Consider the following 24,942-nt stretch of genomic DNA (forward strand, 5'->3'; position numbering starts at 1 on the left):
TTCAATGTTAATTGTAAAACTATTAGAACTGCACAAAATTGTACTGGTGGGTGTTTCTAATATATTGTCCCTCAATGTTGATTGTCAGAGTTTTATAACTACATCACATTATGTGATTCTGGAATGTGTTTCCCATACAATGTGTCAGAAAGGTTTCAGGACTTGTGTCTCAGAAGAGAATATTTAAACCACAAACTCCAAGTTTTACCCTTCAATGTGGGTCAAATGATTAACTAGCACATTTACCAAGAGACCATGAGACCGTTCCTCCTCACAGTATCCTGAGCATTGGAGAGTTCCTGGCTGAAGATGAACATTGGCGTGCTAGAACACTCTCTACCCACCCGTCAATTTAGTTTTCCTTTTCCCCAAGATCAAGGGGGTTGTCAAGGGGACCACTTCAGAAGATCTGGATGACATCAAGATGGCCCTGATGACAAAAATGCAGAGGATCCTGGAGGAATCCTTCCAGGAGTGCATGAAGGCGTGGCAGAGAAGGCTGGGAAGTGTGTTAGACGCAACGGGGATTATTTTGACAGGAAAAAGGATTTGAATGTATTGCAATTTGGATTTGAAATATAGCTTCTTTGACACTACTCCTGTGATGTTTTTTATTGCCAGTCCTTGTATAGGATCCAATTCTACTGTACTGCAGATGTCCCTAATGAAGTGACCGGTGGCTGTAAATTTCCTGTCTTGCCCCAGAAGGCCTGATGTAAACACGGTGAAAATGATGAATAATAATATTTTTATTGTGTTTTGCCTCAGCGACAGACAGGTACTCTTACTAGCAGCAGTCGTAGTCTGTCTTCATATATCTTGTTTTATTTTAGGACAACTCTTAATGTAGGTGTCATAAATTTGTGGCCGTGCGGCACATAAATTTGGCACCTCCCTGACAGATGCGAGGAAGCTCTAAGGTCAAGTGGAGATCTGTGAAAGGTTATAAACAGCAAGGACATTTTCATTACCTGCTAACTAATCAGTCAGGTGGCGATTGCAGAAGGGGCCGAGGAAAGAGCAGTGAGTCAAGGTTACGCTGCAGCTCGGGCACCGCCAGACCACAACGGCGTGTTGTGACATGTCTGTGCCACTCACTCGAAGCTGTCTTAACACTCTGCTGCCTTTCTGTGGGCTTGTGCTGTTGTACCACTCGGTGTTTGGGTTACCATGCAGAGGTTATGTACTGTAACTATGTGCGCTCTGTTTTTGTGTCTGGGGTCACGCCAAAACATGCTAGGAAATGTTTACAAAGTCTTAGTGGACCAAAAAGTGGCTGTGGCTACAAAATTGTGAGCAGACAGGAAGTTCCTGCTTGACAGGAAGTGGGAAATTTGAGGGTGGTGGTCTCAAAATGCCGTGCAGATTTGAGTCAGTATGTTTTACCTTTAATGTTATTTTTCAGATTCTCATATAAAGTATAATGTTATCCTACTTTGGGGAGTACAGTGTCTGGTAACTTTTGTACAGCTATTGAATGCCTAACTTCAAATTAACCATTCAGTACCTGCAGCAGTTTGGATGAAGAAACACTAATTACTTCGGAGTGTAATCATTAGGCCTCCTAAATTTGTGTACACTGTATCTTAATGGATGTAAATTGACTTATTGTACTTCCTGTGCTCCTACTTCAGTGGTACAATATCAGCCCTGTGATTGGCTGACAGGCAGACAAGCCCAAAGTCAGGGACAAGGCTTCAGCTCATCCCCGACCCAAATGAGGATAATAAAGAGGATAACTAAATGGATGTATGGATCGTGCAATGCTCTGGTGTCAAACTCGATGCCTGGGGGTCAGATCCAGCCCTCTACATCATTCTATGTGGCCCACAAAAGCATATCATCTGCATCAACTTCCATGATTCTTGTTAAAAGTCTGTACCACAATTTCAAATTGCTGTATGTAATAAATTATAACATTGACGTATTTCAAGGAATATTAGTTTTTTAAATTACAAAAATCCTTTTTACAGTTCTTGAACAATAGCTGAAGAAACTATTTTCCCTGACTTCAAGTTTCAAAATTAGTCACGCATCAATTTCTTGTGTATATGTAATAATATGTTGAGCCACAGTCGTAATGGTGCTCTGATGGAAACCATAACAACTGTATGGCCTCTGACTGATACTTCTTGTCACTTGGGTCGGTACCCAAGGAAGAACTTTTGTGGTTTTATCCCTGAAACTTAACACCATTCAAAAATTGGTCTTACGCCTTTTCTGGTCTGGAAAGGCTAGACATCATTATAGGATGCAAGTTTCATTTGATGGAAATTGACGGGCTTAGGTCTCTGGATATTTTTGCCTTTTAAAATTTGGGTGTATATCGGAAGCTTCTTGGCCCTGGAAAAGGTACAAACGATTATCCCGTATTGAAATAATAAGGCCTACAAGGTACATTGGTGTACATTGTAACCTAAACCAGTTCTCCCCAATCACCGGGCAGGCCATAGGCCATTTGGTAGCAGGCAACATTGCACCCTGCACCTCATCAATGATTAGCATTAGAATGGGACACTCCGTCTAATTCCACTTACTCCCAGCCGATTTATGTGCAACTCAGTTGCCACCTTAGCTCCACAAAAGGTGTACCCCGCCTCCAACCCAAATTCAATTGGGAGAGCCTCCAGCTCACCCTTGACTCTAATGAGGACAAGCACGATAGAAAAGTGATGGATGCAAGGAAGAAGGTTCCCTGCAAATCTGATTTTTCAGTACATAACTTCCTGAAACGACACGCCACAATTGTGGCTCTAAACTGCTTCTTTTTTGCCCTTGACATTTCCTTCAAAGAGTTTAGGGATGTACTATGTCCGAAACTTTTCTCTTGCATAAGGGGCACAGTTACCCTGGAGTCCAATAATTATCTCCATGGGATACATTATTCTAGGTTGTACCTTGAGGGATACACAGAGGCTCTTAGTGTTCTTCTATTTGCATGTATCCTCCCATCTGTCTCTGCCTAACGGCATTTGTCTTTGCTTCTGTTGTTACAGGATTACCGGGAGGATGGTATGGACCTGGGGAGTGACGCGTCCAGTCGCTCGAGCTCAGAGTCCAACTCCAACAAAGTTACTCCCTGCTCCCCTTCTCCTGACCTGGCCACACTAGATGACTACAAATCATCCCCTTCTCTGGACCTTGTCACCCTTGAGGACTATGAGGAGGATGAGGACTACCAAGAGTACAAGAAGAAGGTGATGGAGGAGTGGGAGAGCGAGTACGGCGATAACTGCGCTTCTCCGCAGGTGCCAGGTCAGGAGGAAATTGGAGGTGGCACAGTGAGGCCCGACGAGGTCAGCGAGGTTTACAGGAAGAGCAGTCGCAGTCTCGCCGAAGAATTGCAGGATATAAAGACTGTTCCACCCCTCTCGGCCCCCAGCAGATGCACCGCTGCCACCGTCGCTGCGCCTGAGGAACTTAAACAGAACGGGAATCTCATTTTGCCTCGAAACAGCCTGCTCAACCCCACTGGTACACAGCAGGGGGGACTCACAGGGACTCCCAAGCCTAGGCAACACAGGTTCAGTCAAGGTAGGGGGGGCCACAGCACTGGCAGGGGCAGTGGAGGTGGAGGTGGAGGAGGAGGAGGAGGAGGAGGAGGAGGAGGAGGAGGAGGAGGAGGCAGTGTTGGGACTCTGGGCCGTATGGGGGGTTACAGAGAAGAGGAGAGTGTAGAAGAAGAGACTCTTCCCACCATGGACTGGGCAGCCTTGGAGAGGCATCTGGCAGGGCTTCAGTCCCGAGAGCAGGAGAACCAAAACCTCAATTACAACCAGAACCACAACGTAGGCAAGACCGGCTACACCTCAGTAAGTGTGCTTTGGCTCTTTCTTTATGTCCTTTTTTCTCCTTGTCCGGGTGTACGTCAAAGGCTTTCTCACACACCTTTCACCAGTGTTCCCAAGCTCTGGTGGGCCGCTCTAATCCAGCACTTATCCGTGTCAGATGGACTCGAGATACACAAGGTTAGTTTAGCTGGAGTGAAGAACAGGGATTAGTGAGCTAATGTAGCGCTAAGCTATTTTGACCCGGCTATTAACCTGGCCGTTATTGAAGTTGGGCCTGCACAGCTGGAGGGAAGTGAAGGCTGCAGGCTGAAGGATGTGACTCAATGCGTGGAACAGGAAATACACACGACCGGACACGGTTCAGCCAAACTTAAAGCTGATGGACCTCGCCTTTGCATGCCTGATCTTATGTAACCGAGTATGCACAAATATCCTGGCAAATGGCACATTTTACCTGCATGAACTTAAAATACAGTTGTGTCATGAAATAAGATTCTAATTTGTTCCGTAACTATGCTCGTAACTTGTATCGCAAATTATTCTGGTGTGTCTGGCTTGGCCGCTGGGCTGCAGAAGAACACAGTCATCCCACCCACAAATGAAAAAGTCTTTCCCAACTACTCTCAGTGACTTGTTGTTGTTGCTTTTTATGCAGAGGACAAAGAATATATATCTGTGATTACATGGCCATCTACATGTGTTGCTCCACTATTTGTGTTCAAATATTAGTTGCTTAAACAGTTATAATACTTCCACAAAGAGTAGATGGTATGGTATTTGAGAGCCCATCTATGGTGTTTCAAATTTTGTGCTAGCATTAATTTTGCGGACATGAAGGGAAAGGTCTTTGGTTGTTTGAAAGACAGTATGTAATTATCTTGAGTTTGACAGTTCAACTGCTTAAAGCCTCTTTTTTTTTTTTAAATATTGCCAATCATCTGCCAAACTGCCACTTGTTATTGAATTGAGTTCTTTGCTATCCTCCAGACCCCATATCCCGTAGGTTCTTCCGCATCAAACTCATCCAAACACACCTGATGGACCTTGCTTTATGGGAGGAGAAAAGGAAGTTCCCATAAAGTCGGAAAGACACACTTTTCCAAAATGTATTTAAAAAATTAAGAAGGATTCAAATTGGACCGAGCCATCTCAATAATCATAACCCTGACTGATAAATTCATCGATTGAGGTTACTTTTCGTCCACATGTTTAATAGTGAAATGCACTTAAACAAATATCCATTAATGAAGAGGAATGGCAATTGACTTCCGTGCAGGCAGCGTGGAATCAATTCCCCCTCAGTGACAGCGTGAATGTGAATAGTTGTTTGTCTCCATGTGCCTTGAGATTGGTGACTGGTGACCAGTCCCTAGACCCAGACAGATTGGATAGGTTTCCATGAGGATAAGATGAAAACAACGTTGACGGGCAGAATGATTTTAAATAAAAATTGAATAGAATAATCTGCATATTCTCTGTTGTGGGCCTTGCAGTGCTTCTACCAGTAGATGGCAGTGAAGCATTGGCAGGTGTGACAAGCCTGGCGTGCCTGCCACAAGATTTTTAGGATTTAGTTGCATTCTCAGGAGATCAGTTAGTTTACATCGCAAGCCCAAATAGATTTGTTTTCTCTGGAGCACCAAATGGATGTCACTTATAACGAAGAACCAAGAGAAAATTGTGTACAGAGCCCTCGAAAGCAGCAGAGAGAATCGCTAAGTGGTTTTGAATGGGCTTGTTTGCAGATCTGCGCTCCTTTTGCTGTGCGAGCTCTAAGGCCTTTTCCTCAGTGCACACGGACAATGGCTGCAGCCAGTGCCATTGTGAGTGTGTTGTGATCCCGGAGACACCCCTCCCTTCCCCCGCCCCCCAGCCAACCACACCACCCCCCTTGTCTCCCTGAGGCATGTCAGGAATGCTGTGGGAGATGTGAGCAGCGGCGATAAGAGAGAGGAAAGAGAGTAGAAAGGAGAAAAAAAATATCTTAAGGTTGAAGCGGTTCACGGCCACGTGGCACATTTGTGTACCTGCTGTCTCATCTATGGTCCCAGTAAATAGTTTCATTTCAGTGGTGTCGGTGATGCACTGTATACTAGGAGTCTGGAAAATTACAATAAATGTATGCTGTACCATTTTTTTTTAAACTTGTATTCCTATTTGGTGTGGCTGGGAACTAAATAAAATGTAATAAAACAAATATTCCTCCCTATCTTAGCATTGGATATATTAAAAGTTTGGATAGGATTCTATCATTACAGTGGATTAAAACATTTTTTATTCAGTAGAATATTTTTAAGGCAGCACGGTGCACAAATGGTTACCACATCTGCCTATCACTTCTGAGGACATGGGTCCAAATCTGGCCTCGTCTGTGTGGAGTTTCTACCCATGGCTGCGTGCCTTTTACCGGATGCACTGCTCCGGTATCCTCCCACATCCTAAAAACATGCATGGTAGGTTAATTGAAGACTCTAAATTGCCCATAGGTGTGAATGTGAGTGAGAATGGTTATTAATTTTATGTGCCCTTCAATTGGCAGGCAACTAGCTCAAAGTGTACCCCACCTCATCTGCGATGGGCTTCAGCACGCCCGTCGCCGTAGTGAGGGTTTTATTTTGATTTTTTTAAGTAAAGTTCAGTTGATTTAAGTTTTAAATACTGTAGAGTAGAATTGCATCTTTTTAGAACTGTTTTCTAAAATTTTGAAAACATTTTCATTGTTGTCTATGTTGTGCAATATGTTTTACTTGTCCATCAATTAATTTTCCGAGCCACTTGTCCTCACAAGGGTCGCAGGAGTGCTGGAGCCCATCCCATCTGTCATCGGTCAGGGGGTAAGGTACACGCTGAACTGGTTGCCAGCCAATTCCACATTGAGACAGACAACAGTTGCAATCACAATTACAGCTAGGAGCAATTTTAGAGTCTCCAATTAATGCATGTCGTTGGGATGTTGAAGGAGACCGGAGTTCCCGGAGAAAACCCACGCAGGCATGGAGAGAATGTGGAAACTCCACACAGGCAGGGCTGGGATTCGAACCCCGGTACTAAGAACTCTGAGGCTAATGCTGTAACCAGTTTCTCCACCATATATTACTTGGATTCTTATTTAAGTATTTTTTCATTGTCCTTTAGTGAAATCAAAGGAAGGTCGGGAGGAGCTAAACTGTGTTTTTGTAGCTCTAGAGAAAGTCAATTACAAGAGGCCCCGTAGTTTCAGTGGTTAGAGCATTGGTTTGGTAAACCAGGGGTTGTGGGTTCGTATCCCACTGGGGCCTCCACTCCCTTATAAGGGTTGCGTCAGGAATGGCATCCCGTGTAAAAAAATTGTGCCAAACAAATATGTGCGTTCATCTGAAATGACACTCTGTGGCGACCCCTGACGGGACTCAGAGAAAGCCAATTACACCTGTGATAATAACAGGGGTACTGTGGTACCGCGTGCAAAAGTCTGGAGTGGCAGAAAATTATATTCAAATAGTACAGGACATGTATGAGGGTGGTGAGGTGTGCAGTTGGTGTGACAAAAAAAGAGTTTAAGGTGGAGGTGGGACTGCATCAGGGATCAGCCGTGAGCCCCTTCCTATTTTCAATGGTGATGCATAGGCTGACAGATCAGGTTAGATGATGTTTGCAGAAGCCACTGTGATCTGCAATGAAAGTTCAAAAAGGTGGAGGTATGCACTGGAAAGTTGGAAAGAAGGTTAGCCGAAGTAAGACAAAATGTATGTGCATGATTGAGAGAGGTGGAGGGGAGAAGAGATAGCAAGGGTGGCACACTTTGAATACTTGGGGTCAACAGACAAGAGCAATTGTGAATGTGGTAAGATAGTGAAGGAACAGCTCCAACGAGGTTGGACTAGGCGTAAGAAATTGTCAGGTGAACAGCTAAAATTCAATCTTTTGGAGACAACGTGAGAAAGAGCAGACTTTGATGGTTTGGACGCATCTCGAGGAGAGATACTGAGTACAATGGTAAAAGGATGAAGGAAGGATAAGAGAGCTCAAGGAGGTTGATAGATGTTGTGAGAGAAGATATGAGGGCTGTAGGTGTTCGAGCGGAGGATGGAGGAGATTGGCTCACACGGGAATGAATCGCATGCTGTGGCGAGCCCGAATGGGATAATCCAAAAAGGGAAGAGGATATAAAGCAAGTTTTAACTTTGTTCAACCTGTGCATAATGTTCCAGTATTCTATAGTCATAAAACCATAGCCAAGTTTTCGTTCACCACTCGAGCCACCGTATTTTAATGTAGGTCGTGATGGGAGTACTTGGAAAGCTCAATATTTTTTGAGGTGGTACTTTGTTTAAAAAGTTCAAGAATCACTGTGAGGGGTGTCTTTTCCTGATTAAAGTTCGTAAAATTACGCAAATACAGTTTTGTTTTTGAAATTCACTTTTTATATCGAATTTTCTTGTCTTGTTAAACTTTGATTTAGATATAATATAGTGAGTTTCTACCTGAAAAATACCACTTTTGGCCCCAACTGATGTCTTTGCTCTTGAAAAATTACATCGTATTTTTCTTAAAAATTACATTATTTTCTTAACATTTATATATTATATTTATCATGATGTTTGACTCTTTTTTTTTTAATCCTCAAAATAGGGCAACTTTTTCATATCTATGCTATAAAGGCCAATACATGGCAGTTTTTCATTGTTGGAATTATGAGGCAGTTCTTGGAAAAATGCTTCCCGGACACTTAAAGCCTTGCTGTCAGCGCACAGTATACTACGTCTGACCTTCATGAAGTGAAATCACCTAAAAGGACCCCTCCTCCACCCCTACCCAAATCTGTCCACATCTTTGAATCTTCCAACACATCCAGATTGATATGTGTTTGTCCTTCTGGTGCACTCATGATAAGAAATAGATCAAAACAAACTTCCTAGTAGAAAAAAAAAAGTTTACATTGATTCTGCAGCGCCGATAAGAGAAATTCAGCCACCTGAGCAAGGCGATGAGGAGATACACATCACCATGGATGGTCTCAGCAATAACACTGTGCCATAACAAATGCTAGTGTTTATTTCAGGATGCTTTGTAACCTTGTGTTGGTCCTACAAACAATCTGGTGGGCAAATATTGTTCAGTGGAACATCTTATGCCGGAGAGCACCCCCACCTCATACAATTTCATCAAACATTTTGGGAAAGTTAGGCGTGAAGTCACACAAAAACTAAATAACTCTCATGCATGTCATCATCATAGAATTTTCTCTGTGGTGGAGTGTGGTTTGTTTTTGGTGGGGAGGCCCTTTTCGAAACTATAAAATAAGGAACAAGCTTTAACAAACTTTCATTGAGAAATACACACATTTTTAGCTCGGGAGTTTCAGTTTTCCAGGCGCAGTTCTTTCTAATGCAAACACAGAGGACAGCTTTCGTTACCATGACTCGCAGTGATGTAGGTTTTTACACATGGTTCTCCGATAAAAGGTTCAAATGTAATTTAAAGCTTGTCACCTCATTATTTCAAAAAGAAAGGGATTATTTTGTCAATATTTCTTGCGGAAAATATGTTTAATGGTACCTCAACTTACAAGGGACCTGACTGACAGGTCTTTCAAGATACAAGTTGTTACTCAAAGTATTTTAAATTTTTTTATTTCTTTTTGCATTGACCTGCAACCTTAAATTTGAGATATAAGATGGTGGGAGGGAATTTCAGAACAAGCAGCAGTTTGGCAGATAGTTGACCATTGTTCAAAATAAAGACAGACGTTTGCCCCAATGTCACTGAGGTTTACTGTGAAACTAAACAGAAAAAGAATAATTACACATTGAGTATTTCACACAACCACATAACTGTGTCTTCGGAAAGTCCAACAATTTAATGCTAATACACCATGCAATGACATCGGTGTGTTAATGAATAGCATCAATGTTGCCGTGTCATAATCCTTCATAGGGGAATTCCGGTGGTTTGCATGAACAGTGTATCCAATGGGTCATGTAATATGTACCATATTTTGATAATCTCATTTAATAGTGTTTTGAGAAGATTTTTATCGATAGTTACAAACTTAAGGGGCCCTGCCATTTTCGTGAGTCACATGACCTACATGGGCGGATGTGACGTGTTACGTGCCGTTCCAAACGCTCGATTGCATTGGGCACCATTTATTCCCAGCGCTTATTTCTCGTATTTATCCTCATCTGATGAAGAAATAGCAGTACCAGTTGATCAAGAAGACGGAGGAATACTTCCATACAGAGTTTAACCTGTGGCTTTAAATAATGTTGAATATTCGGATGGTTCTTGGCCGTTAGCCGAGCTTCGGCGGGCGCGGACGCCGTTAGCCGAGCTTCTGCGGCCCGTGAGGCCATTATCTGAGCTTCGGCAGCCGGGGAAGCCGTGAGCCGAGCTTCGGCGGCCGGTGAGGCATTTAGCCGAACTTTGGCGGCCGGGGAGGCTGTTAACCAAGCTTCAGGCAGCTCCGGGGCTCGGCGGGGAGCGAGCTCCGCCCAGAGAGCTCCCCGCAGCTCAGCTAACGGCCTCCCCGGCCACCAAAGTACAGCTAACGGCCTCCACGGCCACCGAAGTTTGGCTAACAGCCTCCCCGGATGCCAAAGCTCGGCTAATGGCCTCCTCCGCCAAAGTTCGGCTCGCAGCCGCCCCCAGATCTCGCTCGTCAGACTCTGCGTCATTCCCATCCGAAGAACCATCAACGGCTTCCAGCTGTCAGCCCGGAGCTCCGGGGGCCTTTGTTTACACACTTATGTCCCGCGTGGAGGCCTACAAGTAGTCAGACTCCACGTCATTCCGCACGAGGAACCATCCGAATATTTAACATTATTTACAGCCACAGGTTCAAATCTGTATTCCTCCGTCTTCCTGATCAACCAATACTGCTATTTCTTCATTAGATGAGGGTCAATCCGAGAAATCAACGCTGGGCATAAATGGTGTCCCATGTAATTGAGCGTTTGGTATGGCACGTCACACGTCACATCCGCCCACGTAGGTCATGTGACTCGCAAAAATAGCAGCGCCCCTGAAAATTCGTAATTGTCGATAAAAATGTTCTCAAAACACTGTTAAATGAGAGAGGATTTAACATCAGATTCTTAAGATAGAGTACATATTACATGACCTATTATACATTGTTAATGCAAACCACCGGAATTCCCATTCAAGCAACAGATACAGGCGCAATGATGCCGCAACACGGAAAGACAGACAATATAGTAACATTCAAAGCCGTTTATTCTTTATCCTCTGTGAAAAATGACTAATGCTACTGCAGCTTCCGTAGCAGTCGTGACCGTTTTGCATCTGTCTATTCCTTATCCAAGATTGGGTTGCAGGGACTGGAGCTTAAGTGGGGGAGTCCAGAGTTCACTCTCCCCAGCCACTTCATCCAGCTCTTTCAGAGAGTGCCCGAAGGTGTTCCAAGGCAGCTTGGAGACATAGTCTCTCCATCTTGTCCTGGTTTGTGCCTGGGTCTTCCTCATGGAGGGATGTCCCGGAACACTTCAACAGGGAGGCGTCCGGGGGTTATCCTAACCAGGTGCCAGAGCTACCTCACCTGCCTCACCCGCAATATGGAGGAACAGCTGCTCAACTCTGATTTGTTCCGAAAGCTTCTCACCCTATATCTGAGGGAGATACCAGACACCCTGTGAAGAAAGTTGATTCCAACTGCTTGTATCCGCAATGTTGCTTCTGTCACGACGCACAGCTTGTGACCATTGATGAGGATAGAAACGTAGACTGACCAGAAAGTTGAGAGCATTCCCTTTTGACTTAGCTACCTCTTTGCCAGAACAGATGGATACAAATTCCACATCACTGCAGACATCGCACCTATCTGCTTGTCGATCTCCTGCTCCATCATTCCCTCACATGTGAACAAGACCTTGGGATACTTGCAAACACTTGACAGGATCTCTTCTTTGACCAGGAGAGGGGACTCCACTCTTTTCCCACTGATGCCCATGGTCTCAGATTTGGAGGTGTTGATTTTCATCCCAGCCACTCTACACTCAGTTAAAAATGGCTCCAGTAAGGGCTGAAGATTCTGACTTGATGCAGCCATCAGAACAACGTCATCTGCAAAATGCAGACAAGTAATACTGATGTCGCCAAACCAGAACCCCTCAACACCTCAGCACCACCAATCTGTTCATGCAGGTAAAAAATAGAATCAATGCCAGCATTGCGGACCAAATTCTGACCCTGGTTGTACAAGGGCTGAATAGCCAATATCAGGGAGTCTGATACACCATACTCCCAGAGCACCACCCACAGGAATTCCTGAGGGACACAGTCGAACGCCTTCTTCAAATCAACAAGATTTAGACTGGTTTGGTTGGCTGAGAACTGTTGAGGTGGTCCACTGCTCCACGAACAAGATGAAAACCACATTGTTTCTCCTGAATCCGAGATTTCACTTACTTATGGACACTCCTCTCCAGGAACCCTGAATAGAACTTATCAGGGAGGCTGAGGAGTATGATCCCTCAACAGTGGGAACACACCCTCCTGTCCCCCTTCTTAAAAGGTGAAACACAGCCTCAGCTACTGTACCTGATGTCCATGCAATGTTGCAAAGGCATATCAACCAGGACAGCACTACCATATCCAGAGTCTTTAGGAACTCTGGGTGGATCTCATTCATCCCAGACCCTTCCACCCAGTAGCTTTTTAACTACCTCATTGAGTTCAACCCAGGGATAGGAGAACTGGCCTCAGAGCTCCCAGACTCTGCTTCCTCTTGAGAAGAAGTGCTGTTAGAATTGAGGTCTTTGAAGGATACAACCACCAATATTCCAAGATGAGATCAGCAGTCCGCCATCACTACTATAAACACTGTTGACGGTCCACTGCTCTAGAACTTCCTTGAAGCCATTTAGAAATTGTTATCCATGGAGCCCAAATTATGTCGTGAGGTGAGCCTGACTATGTCCAGTTGGAATTTCTCAACCTTGTACACCAGCTCAGCCTCTTTCCTTGCCACGGCGCTGAGGTTCCACATCCCTCAAGCACGTTTCTGTAGCCAGAGATCAGACACGGTTCAGGCAAGAGAAAATTAGATTCAATGTTGTTGCTGGTCGCTCACCTCGGATCACTTTGCCAAAGTGAGCATAAAGCCCCAAAAAACCTAGAAAAGGTGAAAGCTCCATGTCTAATTGTATGTCTGTATTATGCTGCCCACTGGTGGTCGGGTTTCACACTGTGAGGAAGCTGCACATAGACTTAATGATTAATCGACTCTTTATTTCATTTTCATTTTCTGAGCTGGTGCTCCTCACAAGGGTCACAGCAGTGCTGGAACCTATCCCAGCTATCTCCGTGCCTATCGCAAGGCACATAGAGAAAAACAAGTCATATTCACTTAGCTTTATATTTTATTTAATTGTGTTATTACTTGATGTTTTTAAAAGCACAACAAACCCTTAAAAAACATTTGTAAAAATGTGAAAATATTTTGGGATGTAAGTGATAAATGTTATGTCGATTAATTTCAATGGGAAAGATGAGATACTTGTATTTTAAATTACAAGTGTGGTCATAGAACAATGGAAACTCCTAAGTCAAGGCAGCCACAGTAGTAGTGTCTTGGACCACAGGAATTCCACCATACTGTGTAATCCAAATACTTTTAAAGGGTCAACCTTCTTCAAAGGAACAGCTGAGATGGGTACAGAAATGTTTGGACCTTATTCTCTTTCTATAGCAGGCTACCTCTGAATGTCTTAATCCTTAAATTGGCAGCAGGATTTAGCAATTACCCAAAAGGGAAGAGAAGTGAATGAGGTGTGTGGGGGAGTTGGAGGGGGCGGTGCTTTTAAAATGTTATTAAATATTTAGACACCCGGCCTGGTGGGACACCGCGGCTAGACAATGTGTGTTTTCATTTATGTGCTTGAAGATGTGTGTGTGCCATTGGAGTGTCTGGCAGGACGGAGTCATGCTTTAGTAGAGCTTCAAACGCATCACTGCGGAATGGGCAAAGTTGAGTTTCAAGCTTCTAGCTTGTAGCGGTCATGTTGTTCCTTGAGGCCATTTTGGCAAGTGTGCAGACGCATGCGCCTTGCTTCTGACAGGAAATATGGATGCCAATTTAACGATACTTACTTTGTGTTCATAACACAACAAAGCAAGGGTTGTATGATACTATAAGACATGGTATCAGAGGATCACTCATTGGAGCATTTCCTTCTTTGCAGTTTTCATACATAAAGTATTGGTACAGGTGTGGGTGTCGTTTTAACTGCTCTAATGTCAGCATCTGGCTCCAGGCTGCGAGTGCGGGGTCAGGAGGTGGATCGGCTGACCTCTTTTTGTCATTTGTTTCTAATGAACTCCGGAGGCGCGTGGCAGAGAGCAGCCTGCCGGGACCTGAACCTCTAACCCGGCATTAAGTCCCACACTGTGGAAAAATAAACAATAATATTATTTTTCCGAGGCGGTCTGGAGGTGAAAAGGAGGGGAGCTCATGTTCTTCAGTTCTTCATTTACCTACATATCTTCCTCTGACAGTGAATGAAGAAAATCACCATTCCCTCCAGCTCTTTTTTTTAAATCCCAGAGGGCACACATCCAAATGTCAAACACCCAAAAATGCTGCAGTTCTAAATAAGGCCTCTGCTGAGACTTGAACACAATTCCTTCCTTAACCCCAAAGCCTTGTTCTCTTTGTTTAAAAAAAAAAAGAAAAAAAATGAAAAAAGAAAAAAGATCCCACGAAGACATACTGGTCAGGTTAAGCGGAAAGGAAAAGAAGAAGTGCATGGTTTCTTTTAAGCGGAATCCTCGTATCTCCCAAATCACTACTTTGCAAGAAATTCACAAAAAGGAATCTTGCTCGAGTTACCAAACTGCATCTTTCAAGTTGTATTGTGCAGTATCATCATATATACCATTGCTCATGAATATCAACACAACATTACCCCCAAAATGATGTTGAATCGCTAAGTTAATAAATACACTTAAAACTAACTAATTTATCATGCTGTCATTGATTAATGACCAGATACCACATCATAGTCTGCACTGACGCTGACCCCCAGACAGACAAATATCCTTCGTTTCACAAATGCAAACGACCATGATATCACCATCTCAAACTCTCGTTCAAACATCGAAAAGACGTGAGTGATACAATTAATAAAAGGGAAACTTTGGAGTGGAACATTAGTCAGTATGCATTTTAGCTACGCAGCTAACTGCTTCTTTCTGCATAAAAGCATTGCAGCTTGACAGCTATTTTACAAAACAGGTTTATTCAACTGTAGCTAACTGAACTAGTGTCACTCGTTATTGTCTTACAAAAGACATCCTGATTTTCAATCCTGAGGCCACAAAGAGTTGGGGTTTTCCAGCGCTTCTCAGATTGTTCAAGATTACCAGACCGTTATAAGATCACTACTAAAGCTATTTTCAACACTTTTAATTGGTTAATAATGTGTAGAAATACTGGACGATGAGAGGACGGACCAATTGGATCGACGTGTAAAGACATGGGAAATTGACCATGTTTGGAGGTGGATACAAGGTTTACAAAGACATAAAGTGCCTGGAGTCAACGATACAGAGCAATGGAAAAGTGGGGTAAGGAAGTGAAGAAGCGGGTCCAAGTGGGGTGTAACAGTTGGAGGAATGTGTCTGGTGTTCTATGTGACAGAAGAGTCTCCGCTAGGATGAAGGGTAAAGTTTATAAAACAGTGGTGAGGCCGGCCATGATGTACAGATTAGAGACGGTGGCACTGAAGAAACAACAGGAAGCAGAAATAGAGGTGGCAGAAATGAATACACTGAGGTTCTTGCTCAGAGTGAGCAGGTTGGATAGATTAGAAATGAGCTCATTAGAGGGTCAGTCAAAGTTGGATGTTTTGGAGACAAGCTTCGAGTTAGCAGACTCAGATGGTTTGGATATGTCCAGAGGCAAGAGAGTGAGTATATTTTGGTAGAAGGGTGCTGAGGATGGAGCTGCCAGGCAAAAGAGCGAGAGGAAGACCAAAGAAAAGGTTGATGGATGTTGTGAGGGAGGACGTGAGGACTGTAGGGGTTAGAGAGGAAGATGCACAATAGGCTTAGGTGGAAAAGATGACATGCTGTGACGACCCCTAATCGGGACACGCCGAAAGGAAAAGAAGAAGAAAGTGCCTCCCTCCACCACCCCAAAAAAAAACATTTTTAAATCAATTTGTCGGCTAACACTGGAAAAAATAACAACTGGACTTTCCAGTGTTTACTTTACTTGAGTGTATTTATTCCTATTTGTCAGACTTGAATGAGGTTTTCTGGTCACTGTACAATTGATGGAGTTGTCACCTACCTGTTGAAAGTATCTCATCTCTGCTGTCTGAGTGATTGTGAAGATTTGACATGATTGAGCAAGATAATTAAATACTGATAGACTCAATGGAAAATGATTCCCAAGCGAACAACGTTGAGGCTTCATGGATATCATTGGGCAGAAAAGCAGGAGAGCCAACAGTCAAAAGGCAGAGTGAGGCTGTAGTTCAAGAAACCCTGTGATTATGTTGGAGTTCAGCAAAAGTACTAAGCTCCCCTCACTGCGATAACACCGTAACAACTACTCTCAGTTCTCAAGACTGTGCCACGTAGAGTGTGAGAGGGCCTGGGAGGAGAATGAATACACAAAACGGGGACATGTGAGGAGAAAAAGAAGGGAATTTAACTTGGGGTTACAGTTGAGATTGTTTGAGTAGGGAGAGGAAGTGGGTGATGAAGGTGGAGGGTTTCAGCCAGGTGTGCAGAGTAACATCTCAGGCTCTGGTGTCTGGTTCCACCCTGTCGGCCATACATTTGTGTGTGCGTGTGTGTGTGTGTGTGTGTGTGTGTGTGTGTGGTGTGTGTGTGTGTGTGTGTGTGTGTTCATGTGCCACTAGCTTAAACACGCCCGACCCTCCAGCTCACGCACACTTGCACAGTCTTAGCCTAAACGGTTAAACTGTTTCTCCCTAGCACTCTTATAAACACACCCCATATTTCATCAAAGGATCTCTTTTTCTCTTTATGGTAGTCTGACAGTCTGCCAATGCTGATGTAGGGTTTTTTCCTTTTCTTTTTTTTTTTTGTCAGTGGAGTATTTTTCATCAAACTTTAACCTTGGATTCCTCACAGCCAGTCGGGCACTTAACTCAGGTAAAGCACACTATGACTTTTTTTTTGTGTTGTTGAATCAACAAAAAAAAATAAATTGAATGACATTTTCAAATGTCAGAATATTCAGACGATTAAGGAAGCGTTGTTGGGTAAAGTCTCCTGCAGAGATCATCATAGCTTCGGGCTTCACATTCTTCTGTTATGACACGTTGTCTGTTGCGATTTGTTTGTACAAAGGTAGCCATGTGTGGACGTAGAGCCCTTTTAGTCATCAAATATGCAACACGTATATATTTGAATGCTACTTTAAATGAGGGCTGCAATCCATTTTGAATGTCTCTTCCTCCAAAGCATCACACAGTAAAATAATATGTAACAAGGTTATGACTGTGTGTATATTGTCGTTATGATCATATAGTTTGGGCTCTTTTTTTCAATTTGCAATATCATATGGTCTCAAAAACAATATAAAAAAAAAACAAAACAATAATAATTCCATGCATAGTCTTTGAAGCTTTTTTTTGGATAAAACGGAGATTTCAAGTCTTCCATCACCAGTGAATCATATCAATTGTTCTTGTGCAGATTTGGGAGTTTAGCATGTGGTGGTTGTGGTTGGTGACCTTTGGCCGGTCACGATCACGAAATTTTTTAGCACGATATATTTTCCCCAAAATCTATTACAATAAATGACACGGGAAGGATTGTTTTCTTTATTCCTCGGAAATCATGTAAAATATGGTTCGTCCCCAAGCTGCAGGACTGTGCGGTCGGTCCACTGAAGTCAGTGGAGCCCTTCACCTGTTAATCTAATACTTTGTAGTCTAGGTGAGTATGCCGCTGAGGTTATGCATCATAAACGGTTCATTTTCCCATGTGTGTTTCTTGGGGACTAACACAAACAAGAATTCTGGGTGAGGTACAGACGTTTAAAATGACATCCCCGCTGTGGAGCGAGCTGTTTGGCCCTTTCGCTTGCTATCTCGCGTGGTAGCGAACATAATAAACAGTCAACGTTCGCTTAAATGTCTCTGTTATGTGCTATGAACTGCAAATAGAGCAAGGCTGGGGAGTATTGGACGCAGCCGACGCCGTTCCGGCGCCACAAGCAGCTCATGACGCAGCCAACCAACTAACCTTTGCAACGGGTTAGCATCGCTCGCCACAACAATGAGAATTTATCAAGTCCAGAAAAAACGTTGTCTGATATATTTTTCAAATGATAAATTGATACAGTACAGTAATTCATGTGACAGCTCTATGTCCTGTTTTGTATTTTAAAAAAAATATTAATAATGTTTTTGTTCATTTTTTCAACATATGATGAGTGTATATTGACTTGACTGATTAATAACAAAACTGGATAGACTTCATCACGAGCTTCAATTTGATATGTAGCTCAGTGTGGTTTGTTGAAAGTTCACTTTAGACTTGAAATGGGTGAACTTTGACTTTAGTTACTGCCCTTAAAGTCAAAAAGTCAGATGTCACCAAAACAAAGCAGCTACACAGGAAACTAATTATAGTATACACAGAAGGTTTGGAGGCATTAGATTCAAATTGCAAAAACTAAAGATTTTGGGGAATTTGACATTGTGACCTTGATGTATGACTTCTTCCTTGAGGTTTTTATACATGCCTGAAGGCAAAAATGAATGATTTTGTGAGGATGCTGAAAGTGTGAGAGTGAAAGACAAATGACAAGGACAGACTACCCTAAATAGTTAAAATCAGCCAACTGTGCTCAACCCACCCTGTGTGATAGACTATTTGCTTTGTTTTTGTTAACTGTTTATTTTGTGAGTTAAATTAAATCACGTTGCATTCTCAGTACTGTACACTAAAACATTTGCATACAAAATCATTGTACAATGACCCAGAAAGCTCACTAAGTCGCAAAGTTCATGTTGTAATGATGGGTCTTCTTATCTGCTGTCAAAGTTCTGTGTGATAATCTTGGTGCCTATTATCAGGTAAACAAACTGAAAACAAATTGTTGCCCTGACGACTAAGTGTGACTAACTTAAGGTGTGGAAGAGCTGGTCAACCAGCAGTGAAACTTCATTCGCAATTCTTCTGAGTGGGTGATTCTCTTGGTAGTCACAAGAAGTTCTAGCAACACACCCTTTGATTCATTCTGACATGATTCACCCTCTCATATCAAAGCAAGGTGGTGACCTGAACCTATTGACCATCTAGCAGTTTCATTTGTACAGAATGTTTACTTAAAAGGAGTGACTTATACCACCGTTTGGCACCTTTTTGACAGATAGTGGGTCTTTTTTTTTCCACCATCATCTTTGTTGTCAGTGTTTGTGAACTATGGCTTTCCCTGGCTTTGCTTAAAGGCCTGCGCTTGGTTGCTGTTTTAGTGGCGCTAGCAAGCCTTCCGCTGCATGGTTCATCAAGAACAAATCCTGTTTTGAGACAGTTGCCTTGGATAGCGCAGACTAGACATTTCATTTTGAAGGCAGATCTCAACAAATTCCCGAAATCTCTTACTTCATCTTGCTTTATTTACCAAACAGTTCAAGTTGTCCTTATACCTTACATTGGTAATGATAGCAATATTAAAATTAATTAAATCAAATTAAAAAGCCCCATTGCACACTGACATAAACGCAACAATACTCCAAAATTGCATTTGTTGATATAATATGCAAAAAAAAACGAATTTATTACACAGTTATTGATTAAAACAATACAATAGTATATAAGTACAATAGGTCACCAGGCGCCAGGTGTGTAACTGAAAGTTTTGGCTCGTGGTGGCCCCACAATCACATAAAAACCCTTTACGACCTCACAAAGCAAACAACTGTGGTCCATCCATCCATCCATCCATCATCTATCCATCTATCCATCCATCCATTATCATTTTCCCAAACTCTTTTTCAAAGGTATTAATGATGAGTGACGCAATAAATAAAACAATGAGCTGACTGAGCAGCGTAACAGGCAGACAGCAATATTCACACGGACTTACTTTGTGGCTGACCAATTCCTTTTACACAGAAGCATTACGTCCATCCATCCATTTTCTTTGCTGCTTATCCTCATGAGGGTCGCGGGGAGCGCTGGAGCCTACCCCAGCTGTCAACGGGCAGGAGGTGGGGCACACCCTGAACTGGTTGCCAGCCAATTGCAGGGCACCTGATGGGTTTGTTTCCGGTCAATAGTGCACAACATTAACAGGCGATAGACTCTTGGGGGCGCCGGCCATATTTTGCCCACCCTTAAAGGGTGCTCGTGTGAAAGCCTCATTTGTTCACTTCATTGGTGGTCCAGTGTGTTACGATGCAATAATGCCACACTATTTAATCCAACACATTCAGTGGTGAAAACACAATCTCCAAACTGTACCTGAAATTTAAGTAATTTGTGTTTGTACTGTAGTCTTTTAGCACACATACATGAATCCAGTGTGCCTCGCGCTTTTTCGGCCATTTTTCTTCTAAACACAAATCACCTTTGGACAATTCTTGCTCGTGAGATCTGCTAATTGTTTTTTTTTGTTTTGTTTTCCCTTGCTCTGTCAGGACCCTTTAAATTCTAATGCTTTCACTCAACCAAAATACAGCAGGAGGGCATTGGCTGCCCTCTGCCTAGAGCACCAATTAAAAAACACCATCAAAGGGGCGTACCGGCTGTGCGTGTCAGAGTGCACGGTGGAGGAAATAGGGATTTATTTGCAGCAGCGTGGAGGCGGCCTCTCACGTTGTCACTTTGACACACGTCTATATACGTGCTGAATGGTCCCCATGGAGTTCAGATGAATGCACATATGCCACAGGGCCAGCTTGGTAATGGGCAAACTCAGTTTATTGCATAAGAAAAATGCTGTGAATTGGAAAAAAAAAGTGGGGGCGGGAGGGTTGTGAGCTCAACTCATGTCTAAGGAATGATGCATATAGTCAACTTGTGTTTAAGATGTGTGTACATAAATGTTGGTTAGGGTAGAGCTGCAACTTGAAACTGTTATTTTCTGGGGCTAATTATAGTTTTGGTGTGCGAGGCACAGAAGTGGGTTGTAAACTTGGTATTTTCATCCAAAGTTAAGAATATAACAAAGTCATGTTTAAAAACACACAATTACACACAGGGAACACAGGCAAAGGCTGTGATCAAAAGGGATATATATATATGTTTGTTTGATTTTTGTCAGTGCCTGTGTGTAGTCCTCCATAGCCTAGCGTGCTGAGAGCTTCATCTGTTGCCGTAGAGAACAACACTTTTATCTCCTCACATGCCTTCCAGCACAAGCCACCATCCTCATTTACAACTACAAAAACACACACAATTCTCAGCAGTTAATGAGAATAGAATATTTCTATTAGTGTTTGGCTGCGGTTTAACTATTTATGGATTAAGTTTTCATCTAGATTGATTTTAATCAATTCAGAATTCCGCCTTTTGTTATTTCTGTATCGAGGGATGAATAGATAAAAAATTGTGATGTTAACCCTCTAAAGTCTCGTGAAATGTTCTGAGATTGTTTTTTAAGGTATTATTTCCACAGAATTATTATGGGTTTTTTTTGGTAAACCTCAGTCGCATTTCACCATTGTCAAATTCATTTATTCGTATTCTCTTTTTAATTCACTAGTATGATTGAAGATGGTGTTAAATAGGAAAGTAGAACGTGTTTCCACTTTTTTCATTATTAAATCATCTGTAAGGCAATTGTTTTTCAGCATAACAGTGTAAAATGAGTTTGGAATGATATGAAGGTGTTTTAGAATTACACAGAACTACCTTGAGGTACAAGTGACCTGTGCGGGAGTTTCTTCAAGATACTGTTAGCTATTTGTTATTTGGCAAATATTTTGTTTTGACTTCCGAGTAAAAAAAAAATCTAAGAAATGAGTGCTGTATGGTGGCAATAAACTCAGTTCACACCAAGCAGCAGTTTGGCAGATTATGAACAGCTTCAAGCTGTTTAATGAAGCTCACAGTTCAAGTTTGCTATGAAACTAAACAAAAAAAAAAAAAAAACCGCCATTGATGGAATAATGAATATCATCTATATAGTGGTAATGTACCATAAGCAACACTTATTTGAACACAAATGGTGCAGCAACACACATAAACGACAACATAAAAATAGTCTGAGTCTGCCCATGGTGGCTATGCACCAGAAGAAGCCACAATTAATTATAAGGTACAAATTAAAAATGAAATAATGAATATTACAGTGTATTTATTGTTGTTTATACATGTTTTTATCAAGTACATTATTATAGATTTCAATACACAATTTTTTTTTAGCACAGAGTGAAAGAAATTAATGGCATTTCTGTTTATTTTTCATTGAATGTTGATTTGATAAATGAATGTCTTCAGTTACGAGCATGGTCACAGAATGAATTAAACTCATCGAAAGGCACCACTGCAGTTTGTGGTATACTGTATGTCCAACTACAGAGTAAATGTAGGCAATTATCAACATTTTTAGGGAGGGTGTCAGTTGCTTGCGATTTTTCATTATTTGCAGTAGGGCTCAGTCCTCATCCCCTACAATTTGTACCACGTTAGAAACATTCTACTGTATTTTTTTGTACCTACGTTGAAAAGAAATCACCACATTACAACATGGTTTACAGCCGACTTCGGCGCAATTACGCTTCAAGTTGCTGCTTTGACTCGTGGCCCCTCCTTCGTGAAGGATGGCGTCTACTCGCAAGTGTAATTGGGGGACTGTCGGTCTTTAACCCAGTTGGTAGTCACATGTTGGGACACATTTCAAAATGTGAAGTATTACTACAGCCTGGTGGTCACAGCAGGCTCAGTCTTTCCACGACCAACCGCAGGCCTCATTAGAGCTACTCCGGTGACTGAGCACCGCATACACATGCACGTTCGCTCTCGCCCCCCCTCCCTGTCAGATCGAGCTCATTACCGCCAGACTCTCGCCCTCACACTGAGTCAACCTGCTTCGCTATGCGGTGTTTTTGCACTGGCGCAAAATGTCAGCGTGCTAAAAGCATCTGGGCTGCCGTCTCCCCCGCTGCGAGGGATGGCGAGGCCGCAAGTCGCAGAGGGAAGGATGCGAATGATGGAAAGGAGTAATGAAAAGGAAGCAAGTGTAGTTACAGCCAAAATGCCAGCCGGAGAAGGGAGGGGGAGGATTGGCAAAAGAGCTGGCAAGCTGGTCTTCATGGAGAGGAAGCGGGATACCGAGAGATGTCCTCCTCAAGATCTGCAAATTGTTTAAAAGCGATGGCGAATTTAGATAATCAAGAATTTTAGAATTGCTTTAGATGACAGAAAAAAAAGAGATGTGGCCTGTTTTGAACCATTTTATTCGATTTGCATTTATTTATTCCATTAAAAACATATATTCCAACAATTCCCTTGAGAAATATTCATGCTTTCTGGTAACAAAATAGAAGAAGCAGTGGAGCGGAACAGAAAGCTAGCCCAAGGCTTAGTGCTCAAACTCTTGAAATTCAAATGCACGAGACAACTTTGAATTAAAAAAAAGAAAAAGACAAGAGGGGGCATGGTGGCTCAGCTGGAAAGCGTTGGCCTCAGAGTTCTGAAGTCCCGGTTTCAATCCCAGCCCTCTCTGTGTGGAGTTTGCATGTTCTCCCTGTTTCCCTGCATGGGTTTTCTCCGCGCACTCTGGTTTCCTCCCACATCCCCAAAACATGCAACATTAATTGGAGACTCTAAATTGCCCCTAGGTGTGATTGTGAGTGCAGCTGTTTGTCTCAATGCGAGTTGCGATTGGCTGCCAACCAGATTAGGGTGTGCCCTGCTTCCTGCCCGTTGACAGCTGGGATAGGCTCTAACACTCCCCTCGACCCTCGTGAGGATAAGCGGCTAAGAAAATGAATGGATGGATGGATGGATGAAAAAGACAAGAATGGCACTTAGTAGAATCCAGACCATCACCAAGGCCGAGCAATCCTAAACATGTCTGTCTGACTCATTCAATGTAGTGTTGCGGAAGGGATAAGTCTAAACTCCGTACCCTGAGTGTCACTGTTTTGTGTCCCCGCTTCAGCGCATGTTGTTGTTTCACAGTGTTGCACTGAAGATGCCAAATAACACACAGTATTTTACATTTCCATTTATGGGGGATCTGTGGATACAGCAAATGAAACTCACAAAGTTCAGTAACTTCAACAAGGTTAAGAACCACTGACTTGGAAACTTTGGTGAACCTAAATACATGTGGGCTCAACGTGTTGGAGGAAGCCGGAGCCCCAAGAGAAAACCCACACAAGCGCAAAGGAGAACATGTAAACCACGCAAAAAGCCCAGAGCTGACATTCAAATCCCGAAACTCGGAACTCTGAGGCAGGCGTGCTAACCACTACTTCATCTTGTCGCCCAAACCTGATTTCCTTCCACATTCAACACATAAATGCCCATTTGTACTTTACGCCATTCAGTCGCACTCACATTGCAGCTCTGCGTGCATTCCACAAGCGCATTTCTCGTCCCTCCGGGATTATTGCCTTGTGATGAAGTATTCATCATTCCTGTTTGCATCTATAAATACGCCCACGTGGTTAAACACACATCGCCTGGCGTGCGTGTGTGTGTGTGTGTGTGTGTGTGTGATTTGTGTTGATGTGTGGGATGAGAGGAGGCGCTCGGCACTGCGACGCTCCCTCGCAGCGAGAGTGACGCACTTAAAAGCGAGCGCCCAACTCCGTGCTTGCATAATTCACAATCGACGTTACCGGCGGCATGAAGCTCCGTTCTCTGATCTCCATTCTCCGTGTTCGCCTTCCTCTTATTTTTGGCATTTAACTCTGCTCACCAGTGGTCTGCGGAAGAGGCTAAACTGTGGTCTCGGTTCTAATGTCACCGTTTAAGCTCATGGCATGTTTACTGCAGTTTGCTGTGCTAATAATATGGAGATCCTGTCTTTGTATCCACCTGTGCAGTGACTCTGATTGTAACCTTGACAACCGTTTGAAGGGTATGGGGGATAACTTTTGAACTCAGTGCTGTCGTAGTAATGGTAGGGGGTTCTTCTATCAAACCATAGATCTGAGATGTTGAATCTGTGTGTTGTAGTGTGTGAATTTCTGTTCCTTTAGTGCTTTCA

The 24,942-nt window shown here is 43.0% G+C and overlaps 1 protein-coding gene across 1 annotated transcript in view; it reads left to right on the forward strand.

The window, feature by feature from the left end:
• Positions 1-24,942, forward strand: part of schip1 (schwannomin interacting protein 1) — a 189,351-nt gene that overhangs the window by 128,281 nt on the left and 36,128 nt on the right. Inside the window, exons 4-5 of the mRNA XM_061827474.1 lie at positions 2,997-3,543; positions 3,589-3,812. Of these exons, the coding sequence (XP_061683458.1) occupies positions 2,997-3,543; positions 3,589-3,812 (771 nt within the window). The remainder of the gene's footprint in view (positions 1-2,996; positions 3,544-3,588; positions 3,813-24,942) is intronic.

Source organism: Syngnathoides biaculeatus, chromosome 8 (assembly GCF_019802595.1).
Source record: "Syngnathoides biaculeatus isolate LvHL_M chromosome 8, ASM1980259v1, whole genome shotgun sequence".
In the NCBI taxonomy this organism is placed as follows: Eukaryota; Metazoa; Chordata; class Actinopteri; order Syngnathiformes; family Syngnathidae; genus Syngnathoides; species Syngnathoides biaculeatus.